The sequence below is a fragment of the Myotis brandtii genome, unplaced genomic scaffold (assembly GCF_000412655.1).
Source record: "Myotis brandtii unplaced genomic scaffold, ASM41265v1 scaffold314, whole genome shotgun sequence".
Classification (NCBI taxonomy): domain Eukaryota; kingdom Metazoa; phylum Chordata; class Mammalia; order Chiroptera; family Vespertilionidae; genus Myotis; species Myotis brandtii.
Window position 1 is genome coordinate 645058 of NW_005362033.1, and position 25549 is coordinate 670606.

A 25549-nucleotide genomic window follows, 5' to 3' on the forward strand; every position below is an offset into this window, starting at 1 on the left:
TTTGTGTGCTGGGCCTCTCGTGTGTGTGTGTGTGTGTGTGTGTGTGTGTGTGTGTGTGTGTGTGTATGTGTGTGTGTGTGTATACGATCAAGCAGCAGGCTCCGTGGGGCAACCAGGCCGGCAGGGGGGTTAGTGAGGGGCAACCGAACAACCAAGCAGCAGGCTGCATGGGGTGACCAGGCCTCCAGGGGGGTTAGTGAGGGGAGACCAAATGACCGAACAGCAGGCTGCATGGGGCGCAGAGAGGAAGGAAGAGGGAGAGAGAGGTAGAAACATCAATGATGAGAGAGAATCACGCCCCCCACTGGGGATTGAGCCCACAACCTGGGCATGTGCCCTTGACCAGACGCAAACCTGGGACCCTTCAGTCTGTAGGCCGACATTCTATCCACCGAGCCAAACCAGGTAGGGCTAGGAAGCTGTTTATCTTGCTTCGATCTTAAATGTTAGCTTTGCTGGGTAGAGTAGCCTTGGTTGTAAGTCCTTTCTTTTCATCACTTTGAATATTTTGTGCTAATCCCTTCTGGTCTGAAATGTTTCTGTTGAGAAATCAGGTGACAGTCTTATGGAAACTCCCTTTTTAGGTAACTGTCTTTCTCTTGCTGCTTTTAGAACTCTAATTTTGTCTTAACCTTTTCCATTTTAATTATATGTCTTGGTGTGGGCCTCTGTGGCTTCATCTTGGTTGGGACTCTGTGCTTCCTGTACTTGCGTGACATTTTCTTTCACCAGGTTAGGGAAGTTTTCAATCTTTATTTCTTCAAATAGGTTCTCAATGCCTTGCTCTCTCCCTTGTCGTTCTGGTACCCCCATGATACAAATGTTATTATGCTTGTTGTTGTCTCAGAGGTTCCTTAAACTATCCTCATTTTTTGTTGTTGCTTTGTTTGAATGTTTTCTGCTACCTTGTCTTTCAAATTGCTGATTTGGTCCTCTGCTTCATCTAACCTGCCGTTGATTCCTTCTAGTATATTCTTCATTTTAGATATTATAGTCTTCATTTCTGCCTGCTTCAATTTTATGATTTCTACATCCTTTTTTATGTTTGCTATCTCTTTAAGTTCTCACTGAGTTCATCCATTCTTCCCCTAGGTTCTTTGAGCATCTTTATAACCATTGTTTTGAACTCTTTATCTGGTAGATTGCTTATCTCCATTTCTTTATAGTTTGTTTTTGTTTTGTTTTTTGCCTGGAGATTTCTCCTGTTATTTTATTGGGGCCTGTTTCTTTGTCTCCCCTTTGGCTGGTTTTCTATATCAGCGGTTGCCATCCAGTGGTCCACAGACCACTGGTGGTCCATGAGGTCCGAAAGGTTGGCGACCGCTGTTCTATATTTTATGTTGTTTGTGTGTGTTGGGTAAATCTGCTAGGCCTTGCGGTTGGTATGGTGGCCTTACATAGCAGGTGCCCTGTGGGGCTCAATGGCATCGTCTCCCTGGTTACCTGATCTAGGTGCTCCAGAAATGTGCCTTTTATGGAATACGTGGGCCTTCCTGTTGCAGTTGAGTCTTGGATTATTGTTGGCCCATTCATGGGTGGAGTTATGAGGATCAACCCCAACCACAGTGTACCAGCTACTGTGCGTGGGCTGGCCCCACACAGCAGGATTTGCCCCAGCAACATCTTTTGTTTGCCAAGATCTCCCTCTGCGTGGTCTGGTGTGTTTGTTCTGGGGCCTTTGGGAGGGAGGGATTCTGCTGCAGGTCAATGTCAGGGCAGTCTGGCCACCAGGAGAGTCTGCACCGAGGCCAGGCTGGCCACAACTAGCTGACTCTTCTGCAGGCATGAGCTCTGCAGGACAGGGAGTCCGGGGAATGGGTTTGTGCACTCCCCCAGGCTGTATGGAGGGGAGTGTCCACCCAGGAAAGATGGCTTCTGTAAGCTGTGTGTACTGGCCCTTGGAGAGGATGCCTGGGTTTCTAATGGGCTCTTTTCTCTCCCTCGCAGACAGAGTCCCAACTGATTTTCATAGCCAGGTTTTATGTGGGCCCCTCTTCCTGGTCTGTACAGGGGAGCCTGGCATGGGGTTGCTGACCCTCCCTAGCACTCAGCCCCTCTGGGGAAAAGGCTCTGAGCTGCCCTCAGTGCCCATGCGGTACTCCTCAGAGGGACCTCTACAGCTGAGATAGCCCTTCGATTCTCAGTGGCCACACATGTGAGCAGGACCACCCTTTTTGCGTCTCTGCCCTTCCTGCGAGCCTGACGTGGTTTCTCGTGTAAATCCTTGGTTATGAGACTTCTGTTCAGCTAGTTTTCAGTTGGTTATTCAGGTTTATTGTTCTGTAATTTAATTATAATTCCAGTTTGGACCAGGGAGGATGTGAAGTAGCTTGCATCTACTCTGCCACTATCTTGGATCCCCCAAGAAAATAATTCTTTGACAATTCTCTCTGCATAAAAGGCTGGTGTGAGGAGCTCTTTCAGATCTTGCAAGCCTAGAGCCAGCCCTCCAGCTCTCTGTGGCCACCAACACACCCAGTTACATGTGAGCAGCTATCCCAGCTTCCTCAGTCACATTAGGGGCTTTTGACCTCTGCCCAGAGTTGCCTGTAACATCAGAGTACAAAGATTTTGTAGCTTCTACCTGGCAAAAGAGCTTTGTCACAGAGCCGGTGCGCTCTTTCTGAGAAATCACAGTGCCCTTGGTTTCGAGTTGCCCTCTTTATGTCATTGTACTTTACGGTGGTCTATTATTCTAATACCCAAGAAGAAATACACTAACCTGGAAGCTTGCTTGGGTTGTAAACTCAGGCTTGAATTAACACTTATTTAATCAGTTTGGTGTTCATTTAACATCAAAAGAACAAATGAACCTGCACCCACCCTGAGAATGGGTTTTGGGAGAGGCCAGCCCGACTGCCGATAGGTGAAGCATTAGCTGTGGGGAACTGTCATATCTGTCTGTCTGGCCACCCAGCCTTAGTGCTGACGCCTGTGCCCTTGCCTGCAGCTATCGAAGCCATGAAGAACGCCCACCGGGAGGAGATGGAGCGTGAGTTGGAGAAGAGCCAGCGGTCCCAGATCAGCAGCATCAACTCGGACATCGAGGCCCTGCGGCGGCAGTATCTGTACGTCGGCTTCCTGCCCTCGGGAGGGTGGGGATAGCCCTTCAGGGGGGAATCGGAGCCTTTCCGGTGTGTTTGTGGGAGCCACACGGAGACAGGGCCTGAGGTGGCATTGGTGGAGGCCCTGGCACTGAGGGCAGCTCAGAGCCTATTCTCCAGAGGGGCTGGGCTAAGTGCCAGTGAGGCTCAGCAAGCCACTGGCTCTGGTGGCCCCCGTGGGCGTCCTGTCACTAAAAAACAAACACAGAAACTAATTACTAAAGAATAAGGTGTAAAAAGGAGATTGTATAACTACTGGCCACTTTTCAGGACTGATCTCAGGCTGTCCGGGATTTATTCTCTCCATCAGCTGCTGCTGCCTGAGCAGCGACGGGGGAGGAATCTGGTCTAGGGCCTGTGCCTGATGCTTCATGCTGTGCATGGGGAGGTGGCCATGCTCCTCCATTTCAGAGAAGCGTGTGGGCCGGCTTCCTTTGCCTACGCAAGAGACTGGAGGGCCTGCAGCAGCGTAGCTGCTCTGATTTTTCCCCTCGTGGAGCTCACGCCACTTGGAGCCTTGAATTGGTTGCTGCGAGAGCCCTGCAGAGCTAGCCTTTGCCAGGATCTTTGTGATGTAAAAGAACCAGGGTCCCTGCCTCTTCCAGGCTCCTGCTCAGGGCAGAGAGGGCCCAGGGCAGTCAGGCTGGGCTGAGGGGTGGCACCCTGTGGACTGCGGTCATACTCGTCTGGGCTAGAGAGGTGACAGGTCCGCAGGGCTGGGCGACTTGCCCTGAGGCTCCTCCTTGTGCCACCAGTGGGAGATGGAGCCCTTCCCGAGGAGCCCACGGTGACGGGAATAACACTGCCAGGCTTTGGTTTTTATGGGTCAGGAGAGCCTGGTACTGGGTTATTAGGCACAGATTACCTCAAAAGTTACTGCCAAAAACAAATTACAAGCCTGACTTCTCTCAGAAGTAGGACATGAGTAAATGAGCTTTCTCCTGCCTTCACAAGAGAAGTGTTTTCTGTGGGCTATTGAGTTATTTGAAAGAAGACCAGAGAAGGACACAGAATAGATTTTTATGAACCTGAAGTACTTTTTAAGTTTTCTCTTACTTAGCTGGGTACAAACTTTTTGAGACAACAAAAATGTGTAGGGCGGTTCTCTGTTGCTCAACAGTTTTTCTGTTGTCTCGTCATCCCTCAAGCTTCACAGTGGGGACCCGGACCGTTGTGGGGCCTGGACCTGGGCCTGGGGGAGGGCAGAGGAGTGAGGGTGCCTCTCCGCAGGGAGGAGCTGCAGTCAGTGCAGCGGGAGCTGGAGGTGCTCTCGGAGCAGTACTCACAGAAGTGCCTGGAGAACGCCCACCTGGCCCAGGCGCTGGAGGCCGAGCGGCAGGCCCTGCGGCAGTGCCAGCGCGAGAACCAGGAGCTCAATGCCCATAATCAGGTGAGCCCACAGCCAAGGGAGCCCAGGTTCGAGCTGGGAGCCAGGCCTCTCCAGCGTGTGGGGGGATGCTCACTGCAGGCGGGGAGCTGTGCCAGCCGCTGCAGGAACTGCTGCTTACATTAGAACTCTGCTCACAGGGTGCTGGTGGGGGGCTGCTGGCTCATCTCCCGTGGCTCAGGTTCTCCTCCTGAGCGTCTGAATTTCTGCTTCGTCGTCGCTGGGCAGGGCCTGGCAGGGTTATCGCACCGTCTGGGTCTCCCATCCCCAAGGCTCAGACTTGTGTTTAAATGTCTCCCAGTCAAGACCATACACTGCTCACATTTATTTTTGTCAGAGTATTTTCAAAATTTGCCTGCTTCTCAGAAAATTGGGGTACATTTAAAATCCTGGCTAATGGACAGGTTTGAGGTGGGTTAAGTGTGACAAAAGCTCTGTGAGTACCAAATTGGGGCTCCATCCTCCTGACTCACCACTCATCTCCCCAGGCCAGCGGGTCTCAACCTGTGGGTCGCGAACAATGAAAATACATCCTGCATATCAGATATTTACATTACGATTCATAACAGTAGCAAAACTACAGTTATGAAGTAGCAACGAAAATAATTTTATGGTTGGGGGTCACCACAACATGAGGAACTGTATTAAAGGGTCACGGCATTAGGAAGGTTGAGAACCACTGCCCCAGGCACTGAGCAGCCATGTGTTGGCCTGGCTCAGGCTCAAGACCTCCACAGGCCCGTGGCCACCGTGTGAGGGCACTCCGACTGGGCTGGTTCCGCTTAGTCACTGCAGTGTCCTAAGATTGAAAGAAGGTACAGGAAGTGAGCAAGAGGACCTAATCTTGTAGAAACTCAAATGGGACCAGCCGTGAAACAGATGAGCACTCCTTACAGTGATACAAGGGGTTCGGGATAATGAAATCCAGCTGCACGGCTCTGTAAAACACTACCGAGTCCACACTTACAGCTTTTACAGGGATGGAAACTGCAGGCTGTTACACTGCACATAGTAGCTCTAACATGCAGTCATGTGCACAAGCACGCTCATACTGCCTAGTGTTGTGAGAAAGAACCTCTCTTGGTTGTGTCGTGTGATTGCAGCCCCCAAGAATCTCTGCTGAGCGTCCCTGTTTTGTTGTTGCTATCCCCCAGGAGCTGAACAACCGCCTGGCTGCGGAGATCGCCCGGTTACGGACACTGCTGACAGGGGACGCTGGTGGGGAGGCTGCTGGCTTGCCTCTCACACAGGGCAAGGATGCCTATGAGTTAGAGGTACTGCTCAGAGCCAAGCCCCCTCTTTGCCCAGCTCTGTACTGCAGAAGCCCCAAGAGGGGACCAAGGAGTGGCCCGTAGCTTACAGAATCATTCCAGGCTGAGTCCTGGAGGCAGCAAGAGGGACAGAACATGGAAAGATCCAAATCACCCAGGACAGCAGGAGAAAACAGTTCGCTTCCAGGCAGCATGGGGCCCAGGGGAGAGGGGGGACCCCTGGAGAGACCAGGGGGCCTTTAACCCCATCCTCACTCAACTACCCTCCTCCCTCTGTTTCTGCCACACCTCAAACAGTGACCACCTGAAATGAAACGTTTAATAACTATGTGGACACTGTAGCTGCTTGAGACTCTGTAAAACTATTATTCAAGATCAGGTAGGTTCTTCTTAAGCTAGAATGATTGATTTTTATGTATAAGACATCCTTTTATGAAAGCACTTAGATTTCTTCCCATTCAATTAAAATTTCATCATGAAAATATCTCCCACTAAATGATGTGGAAGAGGCAGAGTGCATTCAACAAGGTTCCAGCAGGACCCCTTCACGGACCCTCGCAGGCTTAGTCCCAGGAAACCGCAGTGGCCCCGGGCTGAGGAAAACGGGGCCCAGGTCTTTTCTTACTATTTCTGTATGTTATCAGTGTTTCAACTTTATTTGCTGGCATTTTCAATTGCAAATTGGTGAGAATGAGAAAAAAATTGTCTACTCCTCAGTGTGTGGAGGGGAGTTCTCTGCTCAACTTTCAGTCTTTGCTCTTTCTTGCTCCTGAATGTCAGTCCCTAATTGCCCTCTCATTCTAGGTTTTATTGCGAGTCAAGGAATCAGAAATACAGTACCTAAAACAGGAGATCAGCTCTCTCAAGGATGAGCTACAGACAGCATTGCGGGTATGGATCTGCAGAATGGGCTGGTGGGGGAGGGTAGGGACACGTGTCTCACAGAGGTCCCTATGCTCAGCAAGTATCTTAGGCTGTTCTAGAGTAGATTTTATTTTCATGAGGAATGTGGTCTGATACTCGAGTTCTCTGAAAAACCAGCCTTCATGCAGGCACCGTAAAAATGAGGCGCTCCCCGGTCTTGCTGTGTCCTTGTTCTCCCTGCCTTCTTTGTGCTTTGTGGGACGGTGAGACCCGAGAGAGATGTCATCCTGGGAAGTGAGAGTGTGGCCAGCTGCCGTCCCCTCCAGGGCATTCTTGGAATCAGAAGAGATGCCAGGATCCCTGAGGGAATCTAAGACAGAGGGGGTTCCAGGCTGATGTCATAGGGTGGTCCTTGGGGGTTAGGTTGCAGCCTGCACCCTGCCTGCACCTAACGATCCTGTGCTGTGTTCAGAGTGAGTCTCGGCCCTGCCTATTTTAGTTTGTGTCTAGTTTCTGCCTTTGGAAGAACAGGCAGGGCCCACCTGCCAACCTGCCTCCTCCTCTGCCAATGACATTCCTCAGTCAGTCCCCAGAAGTGTTCCAGCCCCAGCAAGACAGACCTCCTGGCCTGGTTGTCACCACCGTTGGTCTGTCCTTTTCTTCTCAAGGACAAGAAGTATGCCAGTGACAAGTACAAGGACATCTACAAGGAGCTCAGCATCGTGCGGGCAAAGGCCGACTGCGACATCAGCAGGTTGAAAGAGCAGCTGAAAACCGCCACGGAAGCACTGGGTGACAAGTCCCCCGAGAGCAGCCCTGTGGCGGGATATGGTGAGCTCTTCCTGCTCTGGGTTGTGACGCGGTCACTTGGGGGCTTTGTTCATAGAGTTACTGGGACTTAAGTCAAAGCAGAGAATTGGTTTTCATTTTTCTGATTTTAGACTTATATTTCCTTGCAACGGGGTGCAGCCCGAGGGGTGCTGGTCCGTGGATATGGCCGGTGCCTGGGGGAAAAACTTTTCCTGTAGGTGCACTGGTGGCAGGCATTGTGCTGACTGCTCTGAGGGGCAGCCACATGGCATTTATTTTTATTGTAATGACATGGTGTGTTTTCCATTTTCCTAACGAACTCAACAGTTTGGTGGAAGAGGCTCCCCCTAATTGCTTGATCCTGGAGTTTTACCATAAAATCTGCAGAAGGCCATGGGAGGAGGAGCCAAGGAGGGTGTTCCCTGCTGAAAAGATGTCCTAGCTCACTAATATCCAAGAAATTTAACTTTTTCCTCTCGTCTACCAAGCATTCATGATAGCGACAGTATTGATGGATGGGTGGAGAGAAGTCGCTTGCATTGCTGCTGGAAGGATAAGGTAGCACTTTCTGGAAGGCAGTGAAGCAATATGTAGCAAAATTTAAAATCAAACTATAGGCTGACTCTGGGTAGGTGAAGAAATGGTAGCAGTGGCTGCTGCTCAGGGGAGCCCCAGGTAGCCAGGAGACAGAGAAGAGGACTTAGAACTAGGGGAGAATATGTGCATTTGGTGACCTACCAATTTAACTTCTGGAAAAAACAAGTGCATGGCATGTGCCAGCAAGATGTCTAGCACTGTGTACAGGAGCAAACCCTGACTCCACCGGACAGTCCTCTCGTCCTCAAACAGAGTTCTTTCAGCCATGACATCACGACACAGTAGAATGCAATGCAGTTCTTAAAGGAGGTCAGGTAAAGGGGCCTCTGGTGAGGATGGTGGCGTAGGTGACTGCGGATCCCCTCCCACAACCATATCAAACCACAGTTGAACTACAGAACAGCCATTATTCAGAACCGCCTGCAATCTAACTGAACAGAAGCCCTGTAAATAAAGATATAAGGACGCCACATTGAGACTGGTAGGACGGGCAGAGATGCAGAAGGGGCAGGACCCACACCCACTTGTGGCGGTTCAGTATCGGGAGGGATATCTCAGTTTTGCAGGTGCCCCTGAGGAGTGAGGGGTCCCAGCCCCTCCAGGCTCTCCGACCCAGGGTTCCAGAGCTAGAAAGAGAAGCCTCATAACTTCCAGCCGTGGAAACCAGTGGGGATGGTGGCTGAGTGAGATGGAGGCTGCTAAAGTCCCGAGTATTCTTAAAGGGCCCAAACAGACTTACTCAAACTCACTCACTCTGAACTCCATTGCTGGGGCAGCAGCTCGAACGGTGCCAGGACATATGGGAAGGACCTGAATTGTTTGGCTTTGGGGCTAGAGTTGGAGGGACAGCTTTGTTCCACACAGAACTGTTGGCCGAGGCCCTTGTTTCTTAGCTCAGGCCTCCCTCCACAGAGCCGGCAGGCTTGCACCATATCTGCGCTTCCTCCATCTGGCGGTTCCTCTCCCCTGGTGATTCCCTGAGACCCTACCCCACCCCATCTGCAAGTCCACCCTAGCTGTTTCCAGTAGCTTTTCCATAGAAACGGCCTGTTTTGGCTCATGATGCAGACTTTGCTAAAGAGTCTCAAAAGTTCACCAACACCAAACAGCAGTATCTGGCCTCAGCGTGTCCCATACCTCTTGCTAAGTGGCCCCATGCATGGTACTAGCAACACCTGGCCTGGCTGTGCAGCATGGTCTATCCAGGCACCTCCAGCCCAGCACAAGCAGTAGCTCTCTGCACATCACTCTACAGCTCCTGCCAAGTGGCCCCGGCAGGGCACAGGTGACAGCTGATCTTGACCTGCATGTCCCAGGAGGCCCCAGAGCCAGTGCAGCTGGTGGTCCTCTTAAGACCACACCGGAGCAACACCCTACCATCTCCACAGGCAACACACTCAAGGGGAGGACTCATTAGGCACCAGAACCCTGCTGCAGCAAGTCTCACTCTGTGGAGTTGGCCCCTGCACAGCAGCTCCTCTGCTGTAGTCCCAGCCAGTCCTCACAGCCCAATCAGAACAGCAAAAAGAAAAAGGAATCCAAAAAAATTAGGATAGTATAAGCAGCCTCTGGGACAATGTCAAGCATACATCACGTCATGAGCGCCAGAGGGGGAGCGAGAGCGAGAGCACACAGAATGGAAAACCTGCTTGAAAAAAAGGACAGAAAGCTTCCCCTACCTGGTGAAGGAAACAAACATACAGGTCCAGGAGGCACAGAGAGTCCCCCAACAAGATGACTCCAAAGAGGCCCACATCAAGACACACCCATCATTAAAATGCCAGTTGTTAAAGACAAAGAGAATCCTAGAAGCAGCAAGAGAATCAGTTACTTTCAAGGGAGCTCCCATACAACTGTCAGCTGATTTCTCAACAGCAACTTTCCAGGCCAGAAGGGAGTGGCAAGAAATATTCAAAGTGATGAAAAGCAAGAAGCTACAACCAAGATTACTCTACCCAGCAAAGCTCTCATTTCATTTGGAATTGAGGGACAGATAAAGAGCTTCCTAGGCAAGAAAAAGCTAAAGGAGTTCATCACCACCAAACCAGTGTTACAAGAAATGTTAAAGGGTCTTCTTTAAGAAGAAAAAAAAAACATAAAAGTGTGAGTAATAAAATGGCAATAAATACATACCTATCAATAATTTAAGTACAAATTGATTAAATCAAAAGACATACAGTGACTGAATGGATAACAAAACAAGACCCTTACATATTCTGTCTACAAGAAACTTCAGATTGAATGACACACATACAAACTGAAAATAAAGGTATAGAAAAGCTATTTCATGAAAATGGAAACGAAAAAGGAAAAAGCTGTGGTAGCAATACTTATACCAGACATAATAGACTTTAAAACAAAGGCTGTAACAAGAGACAAAGAGGGACCCAGCAAGTCCACTTCTGGGTATTTATCTGAAGAAATACAAAACACTAACTCGAAAAGACATGCATTCAGATGTCTATTGCAGCATTATTTACAGTAGCCAAGCCGTGGAAGCAACCTCAGTGTCCATCAGTGGATGAGCAGGTAAAGAGGTAGTGCCAGCACAGTGCAATATGACTCAGCCATGAAAAAGAATGGAATCTTGCCATCTGCATCAACATAGATGGACCTAGAGGGTATTATGCTGAATGAAATAAGTCAGACAGAGAAAGTCAAATTCCATATGATTTCACTTATATGTGGAATCTAAAAAATAAATAAAGGAATGAATAAACTTAACAGAAACAGACTCATAGATACAGAGACCATTTTGATGGTTGCCAGTTGGGAGAGGGGTTTGGGGGTGGGTGAAAAGGGACGGGATTAAGAAGTACAAATTGGTAGTTACAGGATAGTCACGGGATGTGACGTATAGTATAGAGAAGAGTCAATAATATTGTCATAACTATGCATGGTGACAGATGGGTACTAGATTTATTGAGCTGATCACGTCATAAATTACATAATGTCTGCTGGGTTGAACACCTGAAACATGCAATAATGTACATCAACCAAAGTTAAAAGATAAAAAGATCAGGCAGATCTTTTGTTTTGACATGGACAGAGATCAATAAATATATTTTTAAGAAAAATACACACAAGCCCTAGCCGGTTTGGCTCAGTGGATAGAGCGTCGACCTGCGGAGTGAAAGGTCCCGGGTTCGATTCCAATTAGGGGCATGTACCTGGGTTGCGGGCACATCCCCAGTGGGAGATGTGCAGGAGGCAGCTGATCGATGTTTCTCTCTCATTGATGTTTCTAACTCTCTATCCCTCTCCCCTCCTCTTTGTAAAAAATCAATTAAAAAAAATTTTTTTTAAAGAAAAGAAAAATACAAGACATATGGTATGACCCAATGTATATCTGTTTTTATTTATTTTTTTGTTGTTAATCTTCACCCGAGGATATCTTTTTCTTTTTTTTTAGAGAGAGTAGAAGGGAGGAGAAGTGGGGAGGGAAAGAGAGAGAAACATCGATGTGAGAGAGACACATCAATTGGTTGCCTCCTGCATGTAACCCAACAAGGGCCGGGATCGAACCTGCAACCCAGGTACACGCCGTTGACCAGGAATCAAACCTGTGACTCTTCTGAGTGTGGGCTAACCTCTGAGCAACACTGGCCAGGGCTTATGTCATCATTTTTAAGAACCCTAAAGAACTGCGCACCAGACTGCCAGTGGTGGTTGTCCTGGAGGAGTGGCTCATGAGAAGGAGTTGGTCCTGGGATCTCAGAAGAAAGGTGGGATAAATGACTAATGGGGACTGTTGGTCTGCTCCGTGGGTCAGGGGCTCCAGAGTGCGGTGTGCCCAGCCCACCCCACATAGCATGGCTTCGCCTGCAGTCAGGCCCACGCTGGGGAAAAAATTTTTTTTAAATCCTCACTCGATATTTTTCCATTTTAGAGAGCGTGGAAGAGAGAGAAAAAAACAGAGAGAAACACTGATGTGAAAGAAACACATCAACTGGTTGCCTCCTGCATGGGCCTGGAGCAGGGCCAGGGAGGAGCCTGCAACCGAGGTATGTGCCCTTGACCGGAATCGAACCCAGGACCCTTCAGTTTGCAGGCCGGTGCTCTATCCACTGAGCCAGACCGGCTAGGACTCAGCCTGGGAAATTTTTAAAGTTCTAGTCTGGTTCCAGAGGGCTCTATAAAACAAAGTAATGGGTCTACTTGTTCCTTCAGATATAATGAAATCTAAAAGCAACCCTGACTTCTTGAAAAAGGACAGATCCTCTGTCAGTCGGCAACTCAGAAACATCAGGTCCAAGGTGAGTCTGGGACCCAGCCCGGGTGTGTGGGGCTCAAGATGCTGGGAAGAGGAGCAGGAGTCCGAGCCCACGACAGGCAGCAGCAGGGGGTCCCCAGGTCCCAGAACGTGCCTAGCCCCCACGATGGCCCTTGCTGGGCCAGTTCTGGTGGCTTCGGGCTTCAGGGGTCCTTTGTGCAGCAGTGGAACCAACTCCTACCGTGACCGTCAAAGGGCCTGGGGTGGAGTAAATCCCAGCTTGGACCTCCAGGGCCAGATTCCACCTGTCCCCACCTGTCCCCTCCTGGTGCGGCCCCTCCTGTCTGCAGTTTGTTGCACACCCTAGTTTAGTGCTGACGCTGCCTGCCTTTGAGAAAGGAAGCCGCCTACACCCTCCCCTCAGCCTCACAGTGCAAATCCCCAGCATCCATTCCCTGCCCCGTGCGCCTCTCCAGGGCAGGGCGGGCAGGGGTGGGAGTTGAGCATGTTGCATTCGGGATTTATTGAGTGTGTCTTACTGTTTGCTCTTTCCTCTGACAGTCCGTAATTGAGCAGGTCTCATGGGATAACTGAAACGAGCCCGCTTCCAGGTCCCTTGTCATGTAGGTAAACCACCTCTCAGCATCCACCCACCCGCCGCCTGCCAAGGGCGCTGCCTGCATGCACAGCTCACACCTCCATAGCAAGCTCCTTGTTCCCTGTGCCTTTATTATTCCTGCTGCCGCAGCGAGCACAGACACAGTCCCAGGGGCGTGTCTCTAACCTGTTCTGGGAGTTCACTGGCACTATAACCTCCTAAGAGAGTTGACCCCAGCACTGGGGAGCTCCCCTCCCAGCGTGGCGAGCGGCCCACAGAGCCAATACCGTGGGGGGCTCACGCCCGGTCAGCATGCATGCTGAATGCTCTGCACTCCACACTCTCTGGAGAACCCTCTTGCCCAGAAGCCACTGCCACACAGTCTCCCAGTGCTGCAGAGCCCCCTCCGGCGTACGGCCAGGCCGAGACGGCCCTGTGGGTGTGCGGGGGGAGCTGATCTCAGGTGGAACAGGGACCCAGCTCAGTAGAGCAGGAGGACCACGTGTTCCTGGGGTGCTCTACCAGCACACTTTCTAGCAAAGCAAAAGCTTTTCCCTGGGTCCCGGTAAATACAGTGCCATACGGGGAGGAGGTGGGGAGGCACGAGACATAGTAGTCTGCTTAGCGATGACCAGGACAGGGGACCCAGCCTGGGCACCCGGTCTTCACAGGAGGGCACATCCCTCGCTCTAGTCTGGAGTGCTCAGTGGCTTGGCTGGTGTAACCTCTTACTCCCTGGTGAGGAGGCCTGGGCAGCAGGAAGACCTGGTCGGGCCGGGTTCACGGGGACACTGGTGTGGCATCAGGCCCCCCGCCCTGGAGCCAGCGCCTTTGCTGGCTGAAAGGCCCCGCCCGGGCTGGGGAAGAGGCTGCTCCTAGGAAGAGCTTTGGAAAACCCACGTCTGTTGGACTCAGTTTGCTTTTGTTTATTCTTCTACAGTCATGAGCCACTTGGGACCAAATGCAGTTTAGGTTTAATTGAAAACTTAGTTTGGGCTTTTTTATTTAAACATGAAAAATATTTTTTAGCAAAAGGAAAACTTGTTCTTGGTTTATGGTTTTCTCACTGAAGATTCTACTCATTTGAGGCTTAACTGCAGCTACTAGGTTCCCTGCGCCTGTCAATAATGGGCAACAAGAAGCTTCTGCCAGGCCCTTCTGGGGAAGCGTGCTGCGAGTGCCCACCTGGCAGGGTGGGTGGGGTGGGGGGAACCCCTGGGCTCTGGACAAAAGGCCAGGAAATCACTGACAAGGCCTTTGTCCACGAGGTCTTTGCAGCAGAGCGCACTGGGAACCTGTCAGGCTGGCCAGGAGCTAGCTGTTCGGGCTCCCAGAGCCCGTCTGAGCCCACAGGGGGCTTGGCCGTGCTTTCAGAATAGGAAGCAGGCCCTTGTGTGAAGGCAGTCCTGCTGCCCAAGAGGGAGGAGGGGCCGTGGGGTGTCCTCGAGGACTCCTGTGGTCCCAGGCACGAGGGCGTGCTGCTCCTCTCCCACGGTTCCCGCCGCTGCATCTGCAGACACCCTACCTCCACGGGCATGACGTCGTCTAGAAACTGCATCTGTCACTGGTACTTCTGATACGGGATCTGACGTGTATGGATTTGTATCTTTCATTCATGCTGTTTCTGCATTGTCCCTCACACAGAAGTGTGACATCTCAGCACCATAAAGTCAAAGCAAGCTTGTTGCTTAAGAACAGCCAGCTTTTCTGGGATTGCAGCTAGAAAGCGCCTTCCCCAGGGGGCCTCATGGAGACCGTCTGGTGGTGTCAGTGTGGGGTCATGGAAGAACCCCGCGAAGGATTGGCCCTGTGGGAGAATGAGCCCCAAGGGAGCCAGCACCCGAGGGCCTTCCTCTGGGGTTGGAGATGTACCTTTAACATCTGGAGTGTGCAGGGTGTGTGGCCTTGGGCCTGCTGTAGCCTCAGGCTGCCCATCATGCTACTGCTCCCTGCCTTCCTGTCCCTAGCACAGCAGGGGCTGTCCCTGGGATCTGAGGAGTGGCAGTGCACTGCTGCCTCATGGGAAAGTCCCAGCTGGGGCAGAGCTGTGTGGCCAGCACAGCGCCGCCCTGAGACCGGCTCTGCGCACAGCAGCTCCTGACTTGGGAGAAGAGCCTCGAGAGCAGGAAGCCCAGGTGGGGTGGGATAGGGGTCGGTCCTCACCCTCTGCCCTGCTCAGGGGCCACTTCAGGCCCCTCACCACTGCTCACACAGAGGCCCGTCTGGACAGTGAGTTTCAGAAAGGTCAGCAGCAGCACCCTTCACTTAAAAGAAAATCACTCATTTACACACACACAGCTCCACAGGGTAGCAGCATGCAGAGCTGTTCTGGGCGAAACTGGGGACAGCAGGGCCCACCCACTCCCTCGAACTCTGAAGGAAGCTGGGTCCCCAGATTCTCACCACACCCGCTCTGAAGCTTCAGCCTGGACTCTCCAGGCCCCAGGACCCACCCCAGTTTCTGGCTGAAGCTGGTGCGCTCCCCTGCACCTGCGCCGGGCCACCTGGGCTCCTGTCTTGTGAGGCCTGGGCTTTTGTCACCTCCAGCCAGGGAGCTGGGAAACGGCAGCTCTGGGCCTGATGAGGTTTGCGGCAAGATCAGAGGCAGCTAAGGAGCCCAGCCCATCTCGCCGGGGCTGGAACTCCATCCCTTTCCTCATCCAGAAATTAAATCTTTGGGGAAAGCCTCCAAGAGTAGTGTCACTCACATCAGGCCCCACAGATGGACACTTTCCCAGGGTCCCACAAGAAGGGTATTGGTTTCACATTTGAGAATCTTAGTAGCTATGTTGACATGCTCCCAGATCCCTCGATAGTAAATGCAGCAGGGCTCCCCTCAGGGAGGGCGAGGAGCCACGCTCCACCGTGGTGCTCCAGAGGCTCTGGTCGTCCCGCACGAGGCCTTGGTAGACGGCAGGTTCACGGTCGGGAGAAGGATGTAGACGGGTGGTTTTCTAGTTCTTGGCACAATCTTTTCCTGGCTGAATCGGTCTGATCGCTGCTTCCCTAAAGAGCCCTAAGCTCAGAATTCATCTTCTATGCTCATGGACTTGTTTTTCTGATTTTTTTTCCTTTCTCATCCAGATAACACATCTCACAGGAGACGGGCTCTCCTTAGCATGCCCCACTAATCTCTGAGGACCTCCCCACCCTACCCCTGCCTGTGCTGCGGCTGGCACCCAGCACGGGGACTGAGTTTAACTGTTTTCTCCTGCTCTCCACCCAGAGTCTGAAGGAAGGCCTGACGGTGCAGGAACGCCTGAAGCTCTTTGAATCCAGGGACTTGAAGAAAGATTGACTGTGTCCCGTTCAATTTGAACACACACCCTTCCCAGCTTGTGGCTGCACAACCCGAACGCTACTTTCCGTCTGTACCTTTACTTTTTATTATTATTGTTATTATTGTCATTGTTAACTGTGGGTATGGATGCATGAGAGACAGGTTTATGGGTTGTTCACGCTGTTCCCTGCTGTGTTGATGGAACTTCCTGTTGTCTTTATCCAAGCTTGTTTCCATGGTGATCTACAGTAAGCCGAGGGGTGGAGAGGGCCGTCTGCTTCAGCTGGCGCTGTGTTGGAATCCCTTCCCACTGTGGCCCGCCTCCCTCCCTCATGTCAGTATTAAGGCCCGGCAGCCGATAGATAAGCTAGCTCTGCCTCGTGAGCTGAGTGCACTGCGTGTGGCCCGCTCTGCCGCACACTGGTCACTTGGGGGGGACAGCACTGGGTTGTGGTTTGGCTGGATCGCAGCCCTGACAGCTCGCTGGCCTGCAGGAGCTGGGCAGCCGGGTGCGGTGTGTGGCCTTGGCTCCACCTGTAAGCTTGGGAGGAGGCCAGCATTTGGTATCCGTCCCACTGATGCAGCTAGAACCACACCTGGGTGTTTGTGGTAAACTTTTCACAACCTTGAAGATGTCGGAACAGCTTTTCCTGGTTTTGTCTGTTTTTTATTAAATCTGGCACAAAACCCCACCCTCTCATTCCTTCCTACGCTCATTCTTTCCTTGGTCACCAGTCACCCTGTCTTTCCATAACTAGTTGGCTGTGGACCTGTGGCCTGGGGTTTCAGACTGCAATTGCAAATAATGATGAATTCCCTCTGAAAAGAAACCTCAGATGGCTTTGGAAAAGGCTAAGAGAAGACCCCTCTGTTAAGTCCGGAAGAAAGTGCAGAGGATGTCAAAATCAGATGGAAATTGCCCATTTTGTGTTCTTAACTCTAATTTAATTAATCTAAGGTCTGAAGAGTTCCCTTTTAGCATTTAGAAAACCTAAAGTAAACCTATACTAATAGTTCTGTTTTTTTAACAAGTTGAGTAAGACCTTTTTAACTACCACAAAACACTCTACAGCAGCGGTCGCCAACCTTTCGGACCTCCCGGACCCCCAGTGGCCCGCAGACCACTGGTTGGCGCCCGCTGCTGTACAGCACTTCTTGAAAAGATCGTAAATTGGAGTTTCTATTATGGACCCATGAAAACCATTAACCCTAAGATGAGGAGTATAAAACCAGGCGGGACCACTGCTGCCTTAGGAGCAAGGTGGGTCGCTGGGGTGGAGCGGGGCGCTGCCTCACGGCCAGGATCCGAGGCCAAGAGCCTGCTTTCGCTCTCTTAATGCTCGAGCTGGGCTGACGGTCTCTGGGTGCACAGAGCTTGGGGGTGATTGTAGGGATCATCTTGCTCAGTTTCTAGATTAAAGGCGTGAGCCAGCTCATCTGGGAAGAGTCCTGAGAAGGCCCGGGCAAGAGCCCTCGTGTGTGTCTTCTCACGCGATAGACTCGGAGCTCTCTGCTGGCATGAGTCTGCCCTGCTCTCCAGTTTTAAGAGTCTTAACCCAAACCTGTCCATGTTTTTCAAAGTAAGAGAATGTTAGCTCTGTTTCCTAATCCTACTTACTGACATCCCTTGGGACGCAGATTCACGGTGTTTTTATAAAGGATTGTGACTTTCTGTGTCACGTGCAGGATTCCTGGAGTGCACAGAACTATGGGGACCCCTGATTCCATGCACATCCTGGCTCTGCAGGCCGTCTGGGCACTGCGGGCACTGTGCCTTCCTTCAGAGAACTCGCCCCCGAGGTTCTGGGCAGGTCACGCATGGAGTCCAGCTCCATCTGCCTCCAGACTGAGCTGGGAGGGTCTGAAATCTGTGATGCTTTTGAATAGGTCCAAAGAGCATTCACTTTACTCATTTGTCCCTTGAGGTTAGGTCTCGGGAATCCTGGGAAGCAAACGTGTTGAGTGCAGCGTTTGGGAGTCAAAGGCAGAGGCCAGGGAAGACCTCTGGTCACTGCGGCCTCTGTAAGGGACCCTCCTGCTCACCCACTTGCTCTCCTGGGCCTGGTTCGAGCTGGGGTTACCAGGAAACAGGCTGGGAATGCTCAGCTGGCTGAGAAGCTGTCTCCTCTAACACAGGCTGGTCCCGCTGTAGCCTCCCACAGAGAGTGCGAGCTGCCTTGGCCTCGCTGAGTGTCCGTCTGTAGTGACAACTGCGGTCAGGCCGAGCCAGGCCTGAGCCTCCTGCTGCTCGGTCCTGCTCTCCAGCTGGAGAGCGCGCAGGACGGGAGCAAAGCGGCCTCACTCCGGCCTGCGTGTCCCCAGGCCCTGCCGCCAGCTCCGCTGTACAATGCCCTCTGTGTGCTCCCTGCAGGCACCAACCCCCAGGAAGAGTTCAGCCACCTAACCACTGAGGAAAGGAGCAGTGTGGAGGCAGGCCGCCCACAGCGGCTGTGGGAGGGGGAGTGGGGGATTGGGAGCCCGCTGCTCTGGGCTTCTGCTCCCAGCACAAACCAAGCAGTGGGAGTGTCCACACGTTCCCAGGAAGGAAAAGGAGACCGTGGGCCAGCTCCTCTCAGCTGTAACTATTCTCCTGTCCATGTGCACCCGCACCTGTGGTCTGTGAGCACCTGGAACATGCTGGGACAAGCTCGTTAGTGGGAAAAGTGTGACTGTAACAGACAGTTGTGCGAACACTCGCGTTAACTACAGGAGCACATGCGGCGGGCCCTTCAGGCGCCCTGCAGCCTCCTGGCGGCAGTGGGGCTGAGGCAGCAGAGAGCACTCTGCCACTAGAAACTGAGCTTGTGCACCAACGTGGCAGAAATGAGTTTGAATTTGTGGCAGGAAGTGGTGGCAGCCCTGGAGTGACAGGCGGCAGCTATGGTGGGAACGTGTGGGTTTGTCAAGAGCTAAGATCAGAAGCCCCTCCTTATGAGTCCGGCAAGTGGAAAGGCAGGGAGAACCGGGAAGGGCCCCAGGCTCTGGCTGGTGACGTGGAAGTTGTCACGCCACAGCGTCCAGACCTAGGCACCTGCTCACTGACCCAGCATCTGGGCACTGGGACCCGCACAGGCCACACACAGGAAGAGGGGACTGCAGTTTTTTAAAAACACAGTTGTGACTCTCAGTCTGCCTGAAAGAAATAAGGCCAGGAAACAAAACGGGCCTGAAAAGTACTTTGCATGGAGATGCATTTCTAATAACTGTCTCTCACCACAGAGGCAGATGGAGCCCTGAGAGGGCAGATGGAGTCCTGTCCCGGCTGCCGGGTGGTCCCCTTAGCAAGTCTGTGTTAGACTCATCCCGAGGGTGAGCGGCACAGCGCCAGCCTGCCCCGCAGCGCCTGGAGGCTGGGCGCCACCCGTGGCCTTTTCTCAGCTACACGTGACAAGGCGTGCTGGGTCGCTGCCCGCCCAGCGAGGAAGGTGCTGCGGCACCAGTGTGTCCGGCACGCAGTGTGCCTCTGAGGAAAGGTTTCATTTCTCCCTCATTGCTGGTGACAACGGCTCCTACAGCCCAGGGCCCTTCAGCCTCGCAGCTTACAGTAGGGCCTGTGGCCTGATTGCGGGGAGGTGTAGGGTTGTCTTTTCTGTTCCCTACCCGCTGATGCCTGCGTGATGCCTTCATGGCTCACCACATCCTCCGCCACTCCCTCCCCAGTGTGTCTGAGTCTGAGACAGTTCTTCAGGGATTCAAAGCTGTTTTCAGTTAGAGTGAAAAGAATGCAACCCATCAACATTTATTTTTCCTGAAAATAAAATGTTCTCATCGTTGTCCTAAGGAGCCTTAGAATTTAACATTTCCCTTTAGAGACACAATTTCAAAAAACAGAGTTCAGTGACACCCCTTTATCACCAAAGGAAGAAGGGAATTTAAGTATTTTCAGAGTTTTACAAAGGAGATGGAAGTATGTAGTATTATACATAAAAAGTTTATTTCATAGGAAACTTGACATAAACCCAATATGGAAACTCACACGTCAATTTCTATCAAGTTCTGCCTTCTGGGAAAGACCCAGGCAGAACTTTTTCCCTTTTGAGAACCTAAGTTTCACGTATTCTTGCTTCTCTATAAAGTGCAGAGGCCTACCTTCGCTGAAGTCTTTCAACAGAAAGCAGAATAGCTCAACACGACCACCCCGTGGGGGGCCCATCGAGCCCCCTCTCCTGTAGGTGCTCACGCAGGACTGTGACAACCTAAGCTCAGTGTGGCTCCAGTCTCCTTGTTTTAAAGCAGCTGTCTTTGTCTTCAAAATAACCTGTGCGTTCTTCAGAGCAAGCAGCGTAAATACTAATCACAAGTTACTATAGGAATTTTTGTGACAAAAAGGGGTGTCTGTGTACAACTAAGCAACGTCACACTTGAAGACAGCGAGAACAGCTTTGGACAGCACTGAACCCCACCCGACATTTCGCTTTTAATGACTTTCTCAAAGCTTTGGTCATTGAACAGGTGGTTTTAAAGGCTGTATACAGTATCTACAATAATGATAACCCTGCACCCAAACATTGTTTTTCATTAAAAAACTCTGTAATACTTGTTCTTGGTAGAGCTATTTAAAATCCTGGAGGAAAATCAGAATAAAGAACATGGTAGTTCCATCTTGACCAGATCCTTCTATACAGTAACTTCAGACTTGTAGGGAGACAGTCTGGCCTCAGGCTCTGCACACAGCAGGGCTGCGTGCAGGGTCCTGCCGAGTGGGACCCTGGATTTTCCCAGCTCTTGGGTTGCATGAAGGGTGCAAACCCATAACACTGATATTTTGTAATACACATCTATGTCAAATAGGTAAGGGAACATTTAGTCATAAAATACTTAAGAATTAGATGGTCCAGTGCAGGAGAACGTTGAAGTCTCAGGTAAACAACAGCTGGTCTCCAGTTGCAGTCTTGCGGGGGCCCTGCCAGGCGGATGTGAGCGCACAGTGAAGGACCACCAGACGCCAGCCTGCCTGCTGCCTTCACGGTTCCCACACCCTTTGCTCTTTCCCCCTTTACAGCTAGTTATGTCACATATTTCAGTTTTATTTTATAGAAAGCTAGGAATAGATTAAGAACACTAAATTATTGTGTTATGTTTATATCACAAAACTTCAATTAAAATGGATTTTAGGATTTACCTTTAGTATTTACAACATATCTACTGACTTTTTGTTAGGATTCAAACCGGTTAAGTGATAAGAATTAATTCATATGGTTTTCCTAAGTAATATTTATAAAATGTAAAGTTTCTAAGTGGTTCCTCAATAATTATAATTAGTGATTTTTCTATCAGGGTAAATGTCTCAATTCAGCTACTAAAGACAAAAACATACTATGCTAAACTGCTGGGAGAGCTGATACACGAACAAAGTGAAAACTGTACATAATTTTTCAGCTAAGGAGTTTGGAAATAAATCGCAGCAGTCACTTCTGTCACTGCTAATTATGTCAACAGTTAGGTGATACATGTTTAAAGAACAAACTTGTGTAATTTTAACTGGTGTTTAATTTCTGTACTAATGCTAAATGATAATGTTCACCCGACTAAAAGTCACATGCGGAAGAGAGCAGGGGCCTAAGCGGCCCATGTGACCACACACATCGAGGCTCCACCAGAGACCTGGACGGAGGCAGCCCCGGAAGCAGACGCCCTCAGAGTGGGTCATCACCTGTCAGGCTGTGGGGTCTGGAAGAGGAGAGCCTGGTCAGTGAGGCTGCTCTGTTTTGACAATTCAAAATTTTATGGTTTAGTTTGAGGCTTTAAAAAAAAAGTTTCTGATCAACTTTCACTACAACTGAAGTATTACTTTGTCAAAATATTTATTCCTTTGTGTGACATGCTAGATTCCTATGGATATAGCTGGTCATTTCTATTTTGTAAATACTACCTAACTTTACATAAACTATATCATAATAAACTATTTTTGCATCACCCTTTGCATGCTGTGAATGAGGTTTTGTTTAATGGAGAGACAGACGCAAGTTAGATTTCATATAAAAATCCAGTTTCATATGTTCAACAAGTTTTCAGGATACAAGATTCATACCAAAAATTAATTTATTTCTATACACTAGTGATCTATGAAATTAAGAATGCGATTCCATTTGTGATATCAAAAAAAAATTTTTTTAAGTAAGACTTGTACACTGAAAACTACAAAACATTAAAGAAAGATTTAAATAAATGGAAAGGCGTCCCATATTCATGGATTGGAAGACAAAATTATTGTTAGAATGGCAATACTCCCTAATTTGATCTACAGATTCAAAATAATCCCTATCAAAATCCCAGCTGCTTTTGCAGAAATTGATCAGCTGATCCTAAGATTCATATGGAAATATAAGAGGATCCAAAAAGCAAAAACAATGATGGAAAAGAACAAAGAGCTCTCATGCTACTGGGTTTCAAAACTTACAGTTTCAGTAATTGAGACAGTGATTATGGATTGGCAATGGAACAGAATTGAGTATCCAGAAATAAGCCCTTACATTTATGACTAATTGATTTTCAACAAGGTTGCTAAGAACATGCAGTGGGGAAAGAATAATTTTTCAACAAATGGTACTGGGACAACTAGCTATCCACATGTGAAAGAATAGAGTTGGACTCCCTAAGTCAGACCATACACAAAAATTAACTCAAAATTGATCTAAATATAAGAGCTCAGAGTCTAAGATTCTTAGGTTTCGGAAAAAAAATAGGAGCAAATATTTGTGACCTTGGGTTGGGCAATGGTTTCTTAGATATGCCACCAAAAGTAAAAACATAAATTGAATTATATCAAAGCTAATAACATGTTGCAGAGATCACAATACTGGATATTAAGCTATACTGCAAAGCCACTGTAATCAAAACAGCCTATTACTGGCACAAGAATGCATACAGATCAATGAACAGAACAGAGAGCCTAGAAATCAACCCATGCTTTTATGGTAAATTAATATGTGACAAAGGAGGCAAGAGCATACAATGAAGCAAAAACAGTCTCTTCAATAAATGGTATTGGGAAAATTGGACAGTATGTGCAAAAAAAATGCAACTAGATCACCAATTTACACCATACACAAGAATAAACTCAAAATGGATAAAAGATAAATATAAGTCAAAACCATAAAAATCCTAGAAGAAAACTCAGGTGGTAAAATCTCAGACATCTCTCAGAGCAATATTTTTGCCAATATGTCTGAAGGTAAGGGAAATATATGGGAAAATAAACAAATGGAACTACATCAAACTAAAAAGCTTCTGCACAGCAAAAGACACCAAAAAGGGAACCCATGGTATGGAAGGACATATCTGCCACTGACTCCTCTGATAAGGGGTTAATCTCTAAAATATATAAAGAACTATTATAAGTCAACACCAGGAAGACGAACAATCCAATTTTTAAAAATGGGCAAAGGATTTGAATAGACACTTCTCCAAAGAGGACATACAGATGGCCAATAGACATATGAAAAAATGCTTAACACGTCACTAATCATTAAAGAGATGCAAATTAAAACTACACTGAGGTATCACCTCACACCTGTCAGAATGGCTACTATCAATAAATCAACAAACAACAAGTGCTGGCAAGGATGTGGAAAAAAGGGAACCATAGTGCACTGCTGGTGGGAATGCAGACTGGTGCAGCCACTGTGGAAAAACAATATGGAGTTTACTCAAAATTTTTTAAATGGAACTCCCATTCAACCCAGTGAGCCCCCTTCGGGGAAGATATGCTAAGAATCCCTAAACACCAATCAGAAAGAATGTATGCACCCCTATGTTCATAGCAGTGTTATTTACAATAGCCAAAATCTGGAAACAGCCTAAGTGCCCATCAGCAGACAAGTGGATTAAAAGGCTGTGGTACATCTACACAATGGAATCCTACCCTGCTATCAAAAAGAAGGATCTCTTATCCTTTGGAACAGCATGAGGGACCTGGAGAGCATTATGCTAAGCTAAATAAGCCAGTGAGAGAAAGACAAACACCACATGATCTCACTCATGTGGAATCTAATGAACAAAATAAACAGATGAACAAAGTAGATCCAGAGGCATTATACATGGAACAGACTGACAGATGGCAGAGGGGAGGGGGCTGGGAGGACTGAAGAAAGGAAGGGGAAGGGATTAGCTAAAGAACATATATATGCATAGCATTGGGCAAGACAATAATATGGTGAGGGCCAAGGTGGGGAGCAGGGCTGGGTGGAGGTGGGCAAGGTGGGGTGGGGGTCGGGGGGCACAAATTGGCGACATCTGTAATAGTGTCAATATAAAATTTAAATTAAAAAATTAACATGCTGCAAAAAACTTAAAAAGTAAGAAACTATCCAAATAATCAGAGAAAATATTTACAAATCATATTTCCCATAAGGGACTTGTGTCCAGAATATACAAAGAACTCTTCTAACTCAACAATAAAAAGGCAACCCAGTGAAAAAACGGGCAGAGAACACGCACGAATAGACATTTCTCCAAAGACAATATATAAATGACCAGTAAGTAATGAAAAGATGCTCAATATCATTAGTCATCAGAAAAATGCAAGTCAGAACCACAATAGACAGCGCCTCAGAGGCCGGTGATGATTGAAGTCAGATACCTTTTTGTTGGTGAGGATGCGGAGAAAAAGAAACCCTCACACACTGCAGGTGGGGAGGCACGTAAAATGGTCCAGCTGCTTTGGAAAACAGGCTGGCAGTTCCTCAAGGGGTTAAACAGTTATGTGCTCCAACAATTCCACTCAAGAGAAATGAAGATATGTCCCACAAATGTGAATGTTTATAACATCATTTGTAATAGCCAAAAGGTGGGAATAACGCAAATGTCCATCAACTGATGAATGGGCAAACAAAATACACCCACAGAATTGAGTATTTTTCAGCTATAAAAAGAAGTACTGACACGTGCTACAACACGGTAAGCGAAGAAAGGCAGATACAAAGTGCCACATATTGTTAGTTCTGTTTCTGTGAAATCTCCAGAGCAGGTAAACCCAGAGACAGGAAGCAGACCAGTGGTTGCCAGGGGCTGGATCAAAGGGAATGGAGAGAGACTACTAATGAGGCAGTTTCTGGGTTGATGAAAGTGTTTAGTTGCACATCTCTGTTAAATACTAAAAACCACAGAATTGCATGCTTTAAAAGGATGCATTTTATGAATCTCAGTGAAGAATATATGAATCTCAATGAAGTGTCATTTTAAAAATAATCAGTTGCTTTAAAAAAACAATAGAACTAATATAGTGTTTTAAAATACAACGTAGGAGAGAAACCAAGATGGCAGCATAGGTAAACACCGGAGATTGCTGCCTCGCACAACCACTTCAAAAATACAACTAAAAGACGGAACGGACATCATCCAGAACCACAGGAAGGCTGGCTGAGTGGAAATTCTACAACAAGAAGAAAAGAGAAAAGCATACCGAGACTCAGAGGAGGCGCAGT

The 25549-nt window shown here is 49.0% G+C and overlaps 1 protein-coding gene across 1 annotated transcript in view; it reads left to right on the forward strand.

The window, feature by feature from the left end:
• LOC102254304 (nuclear mitotic apparatus protein 1) overlaps positions 1-22045 on the forward strand; it is a 200685-nt gene extending 178640 nt beyond the window's left edge. Inside the window, exons 19-25 of the mRNA XM_014542801.1 lie at positions 2951-3068; positions 4335-4494; positions 5646-5765; positions 6567-6653; positions 7295-7457; positions 12204-12289; positions 16071-22045. Coding sequence (XP_014398287.1) covers positions 2951-3068; positions 4335-4494; positions 5646-5765; positions 6567-6653; positions 7295-7457; positions 12204-12289; positions 16071-16142 — 806 coding nt within the window. The 3' untranslated portion in view covers positions 16143-22045. The remainder of the gene's footprint in view (positions 1-2950; positions 3069-4334; positions 4495-5645; positions 5766-6566; positions 6654-7294; positions 7458-12203; positions 12290-16070) is intronic.
• Positions 22046-25549: the final 3504 nt, after the last annotated feature.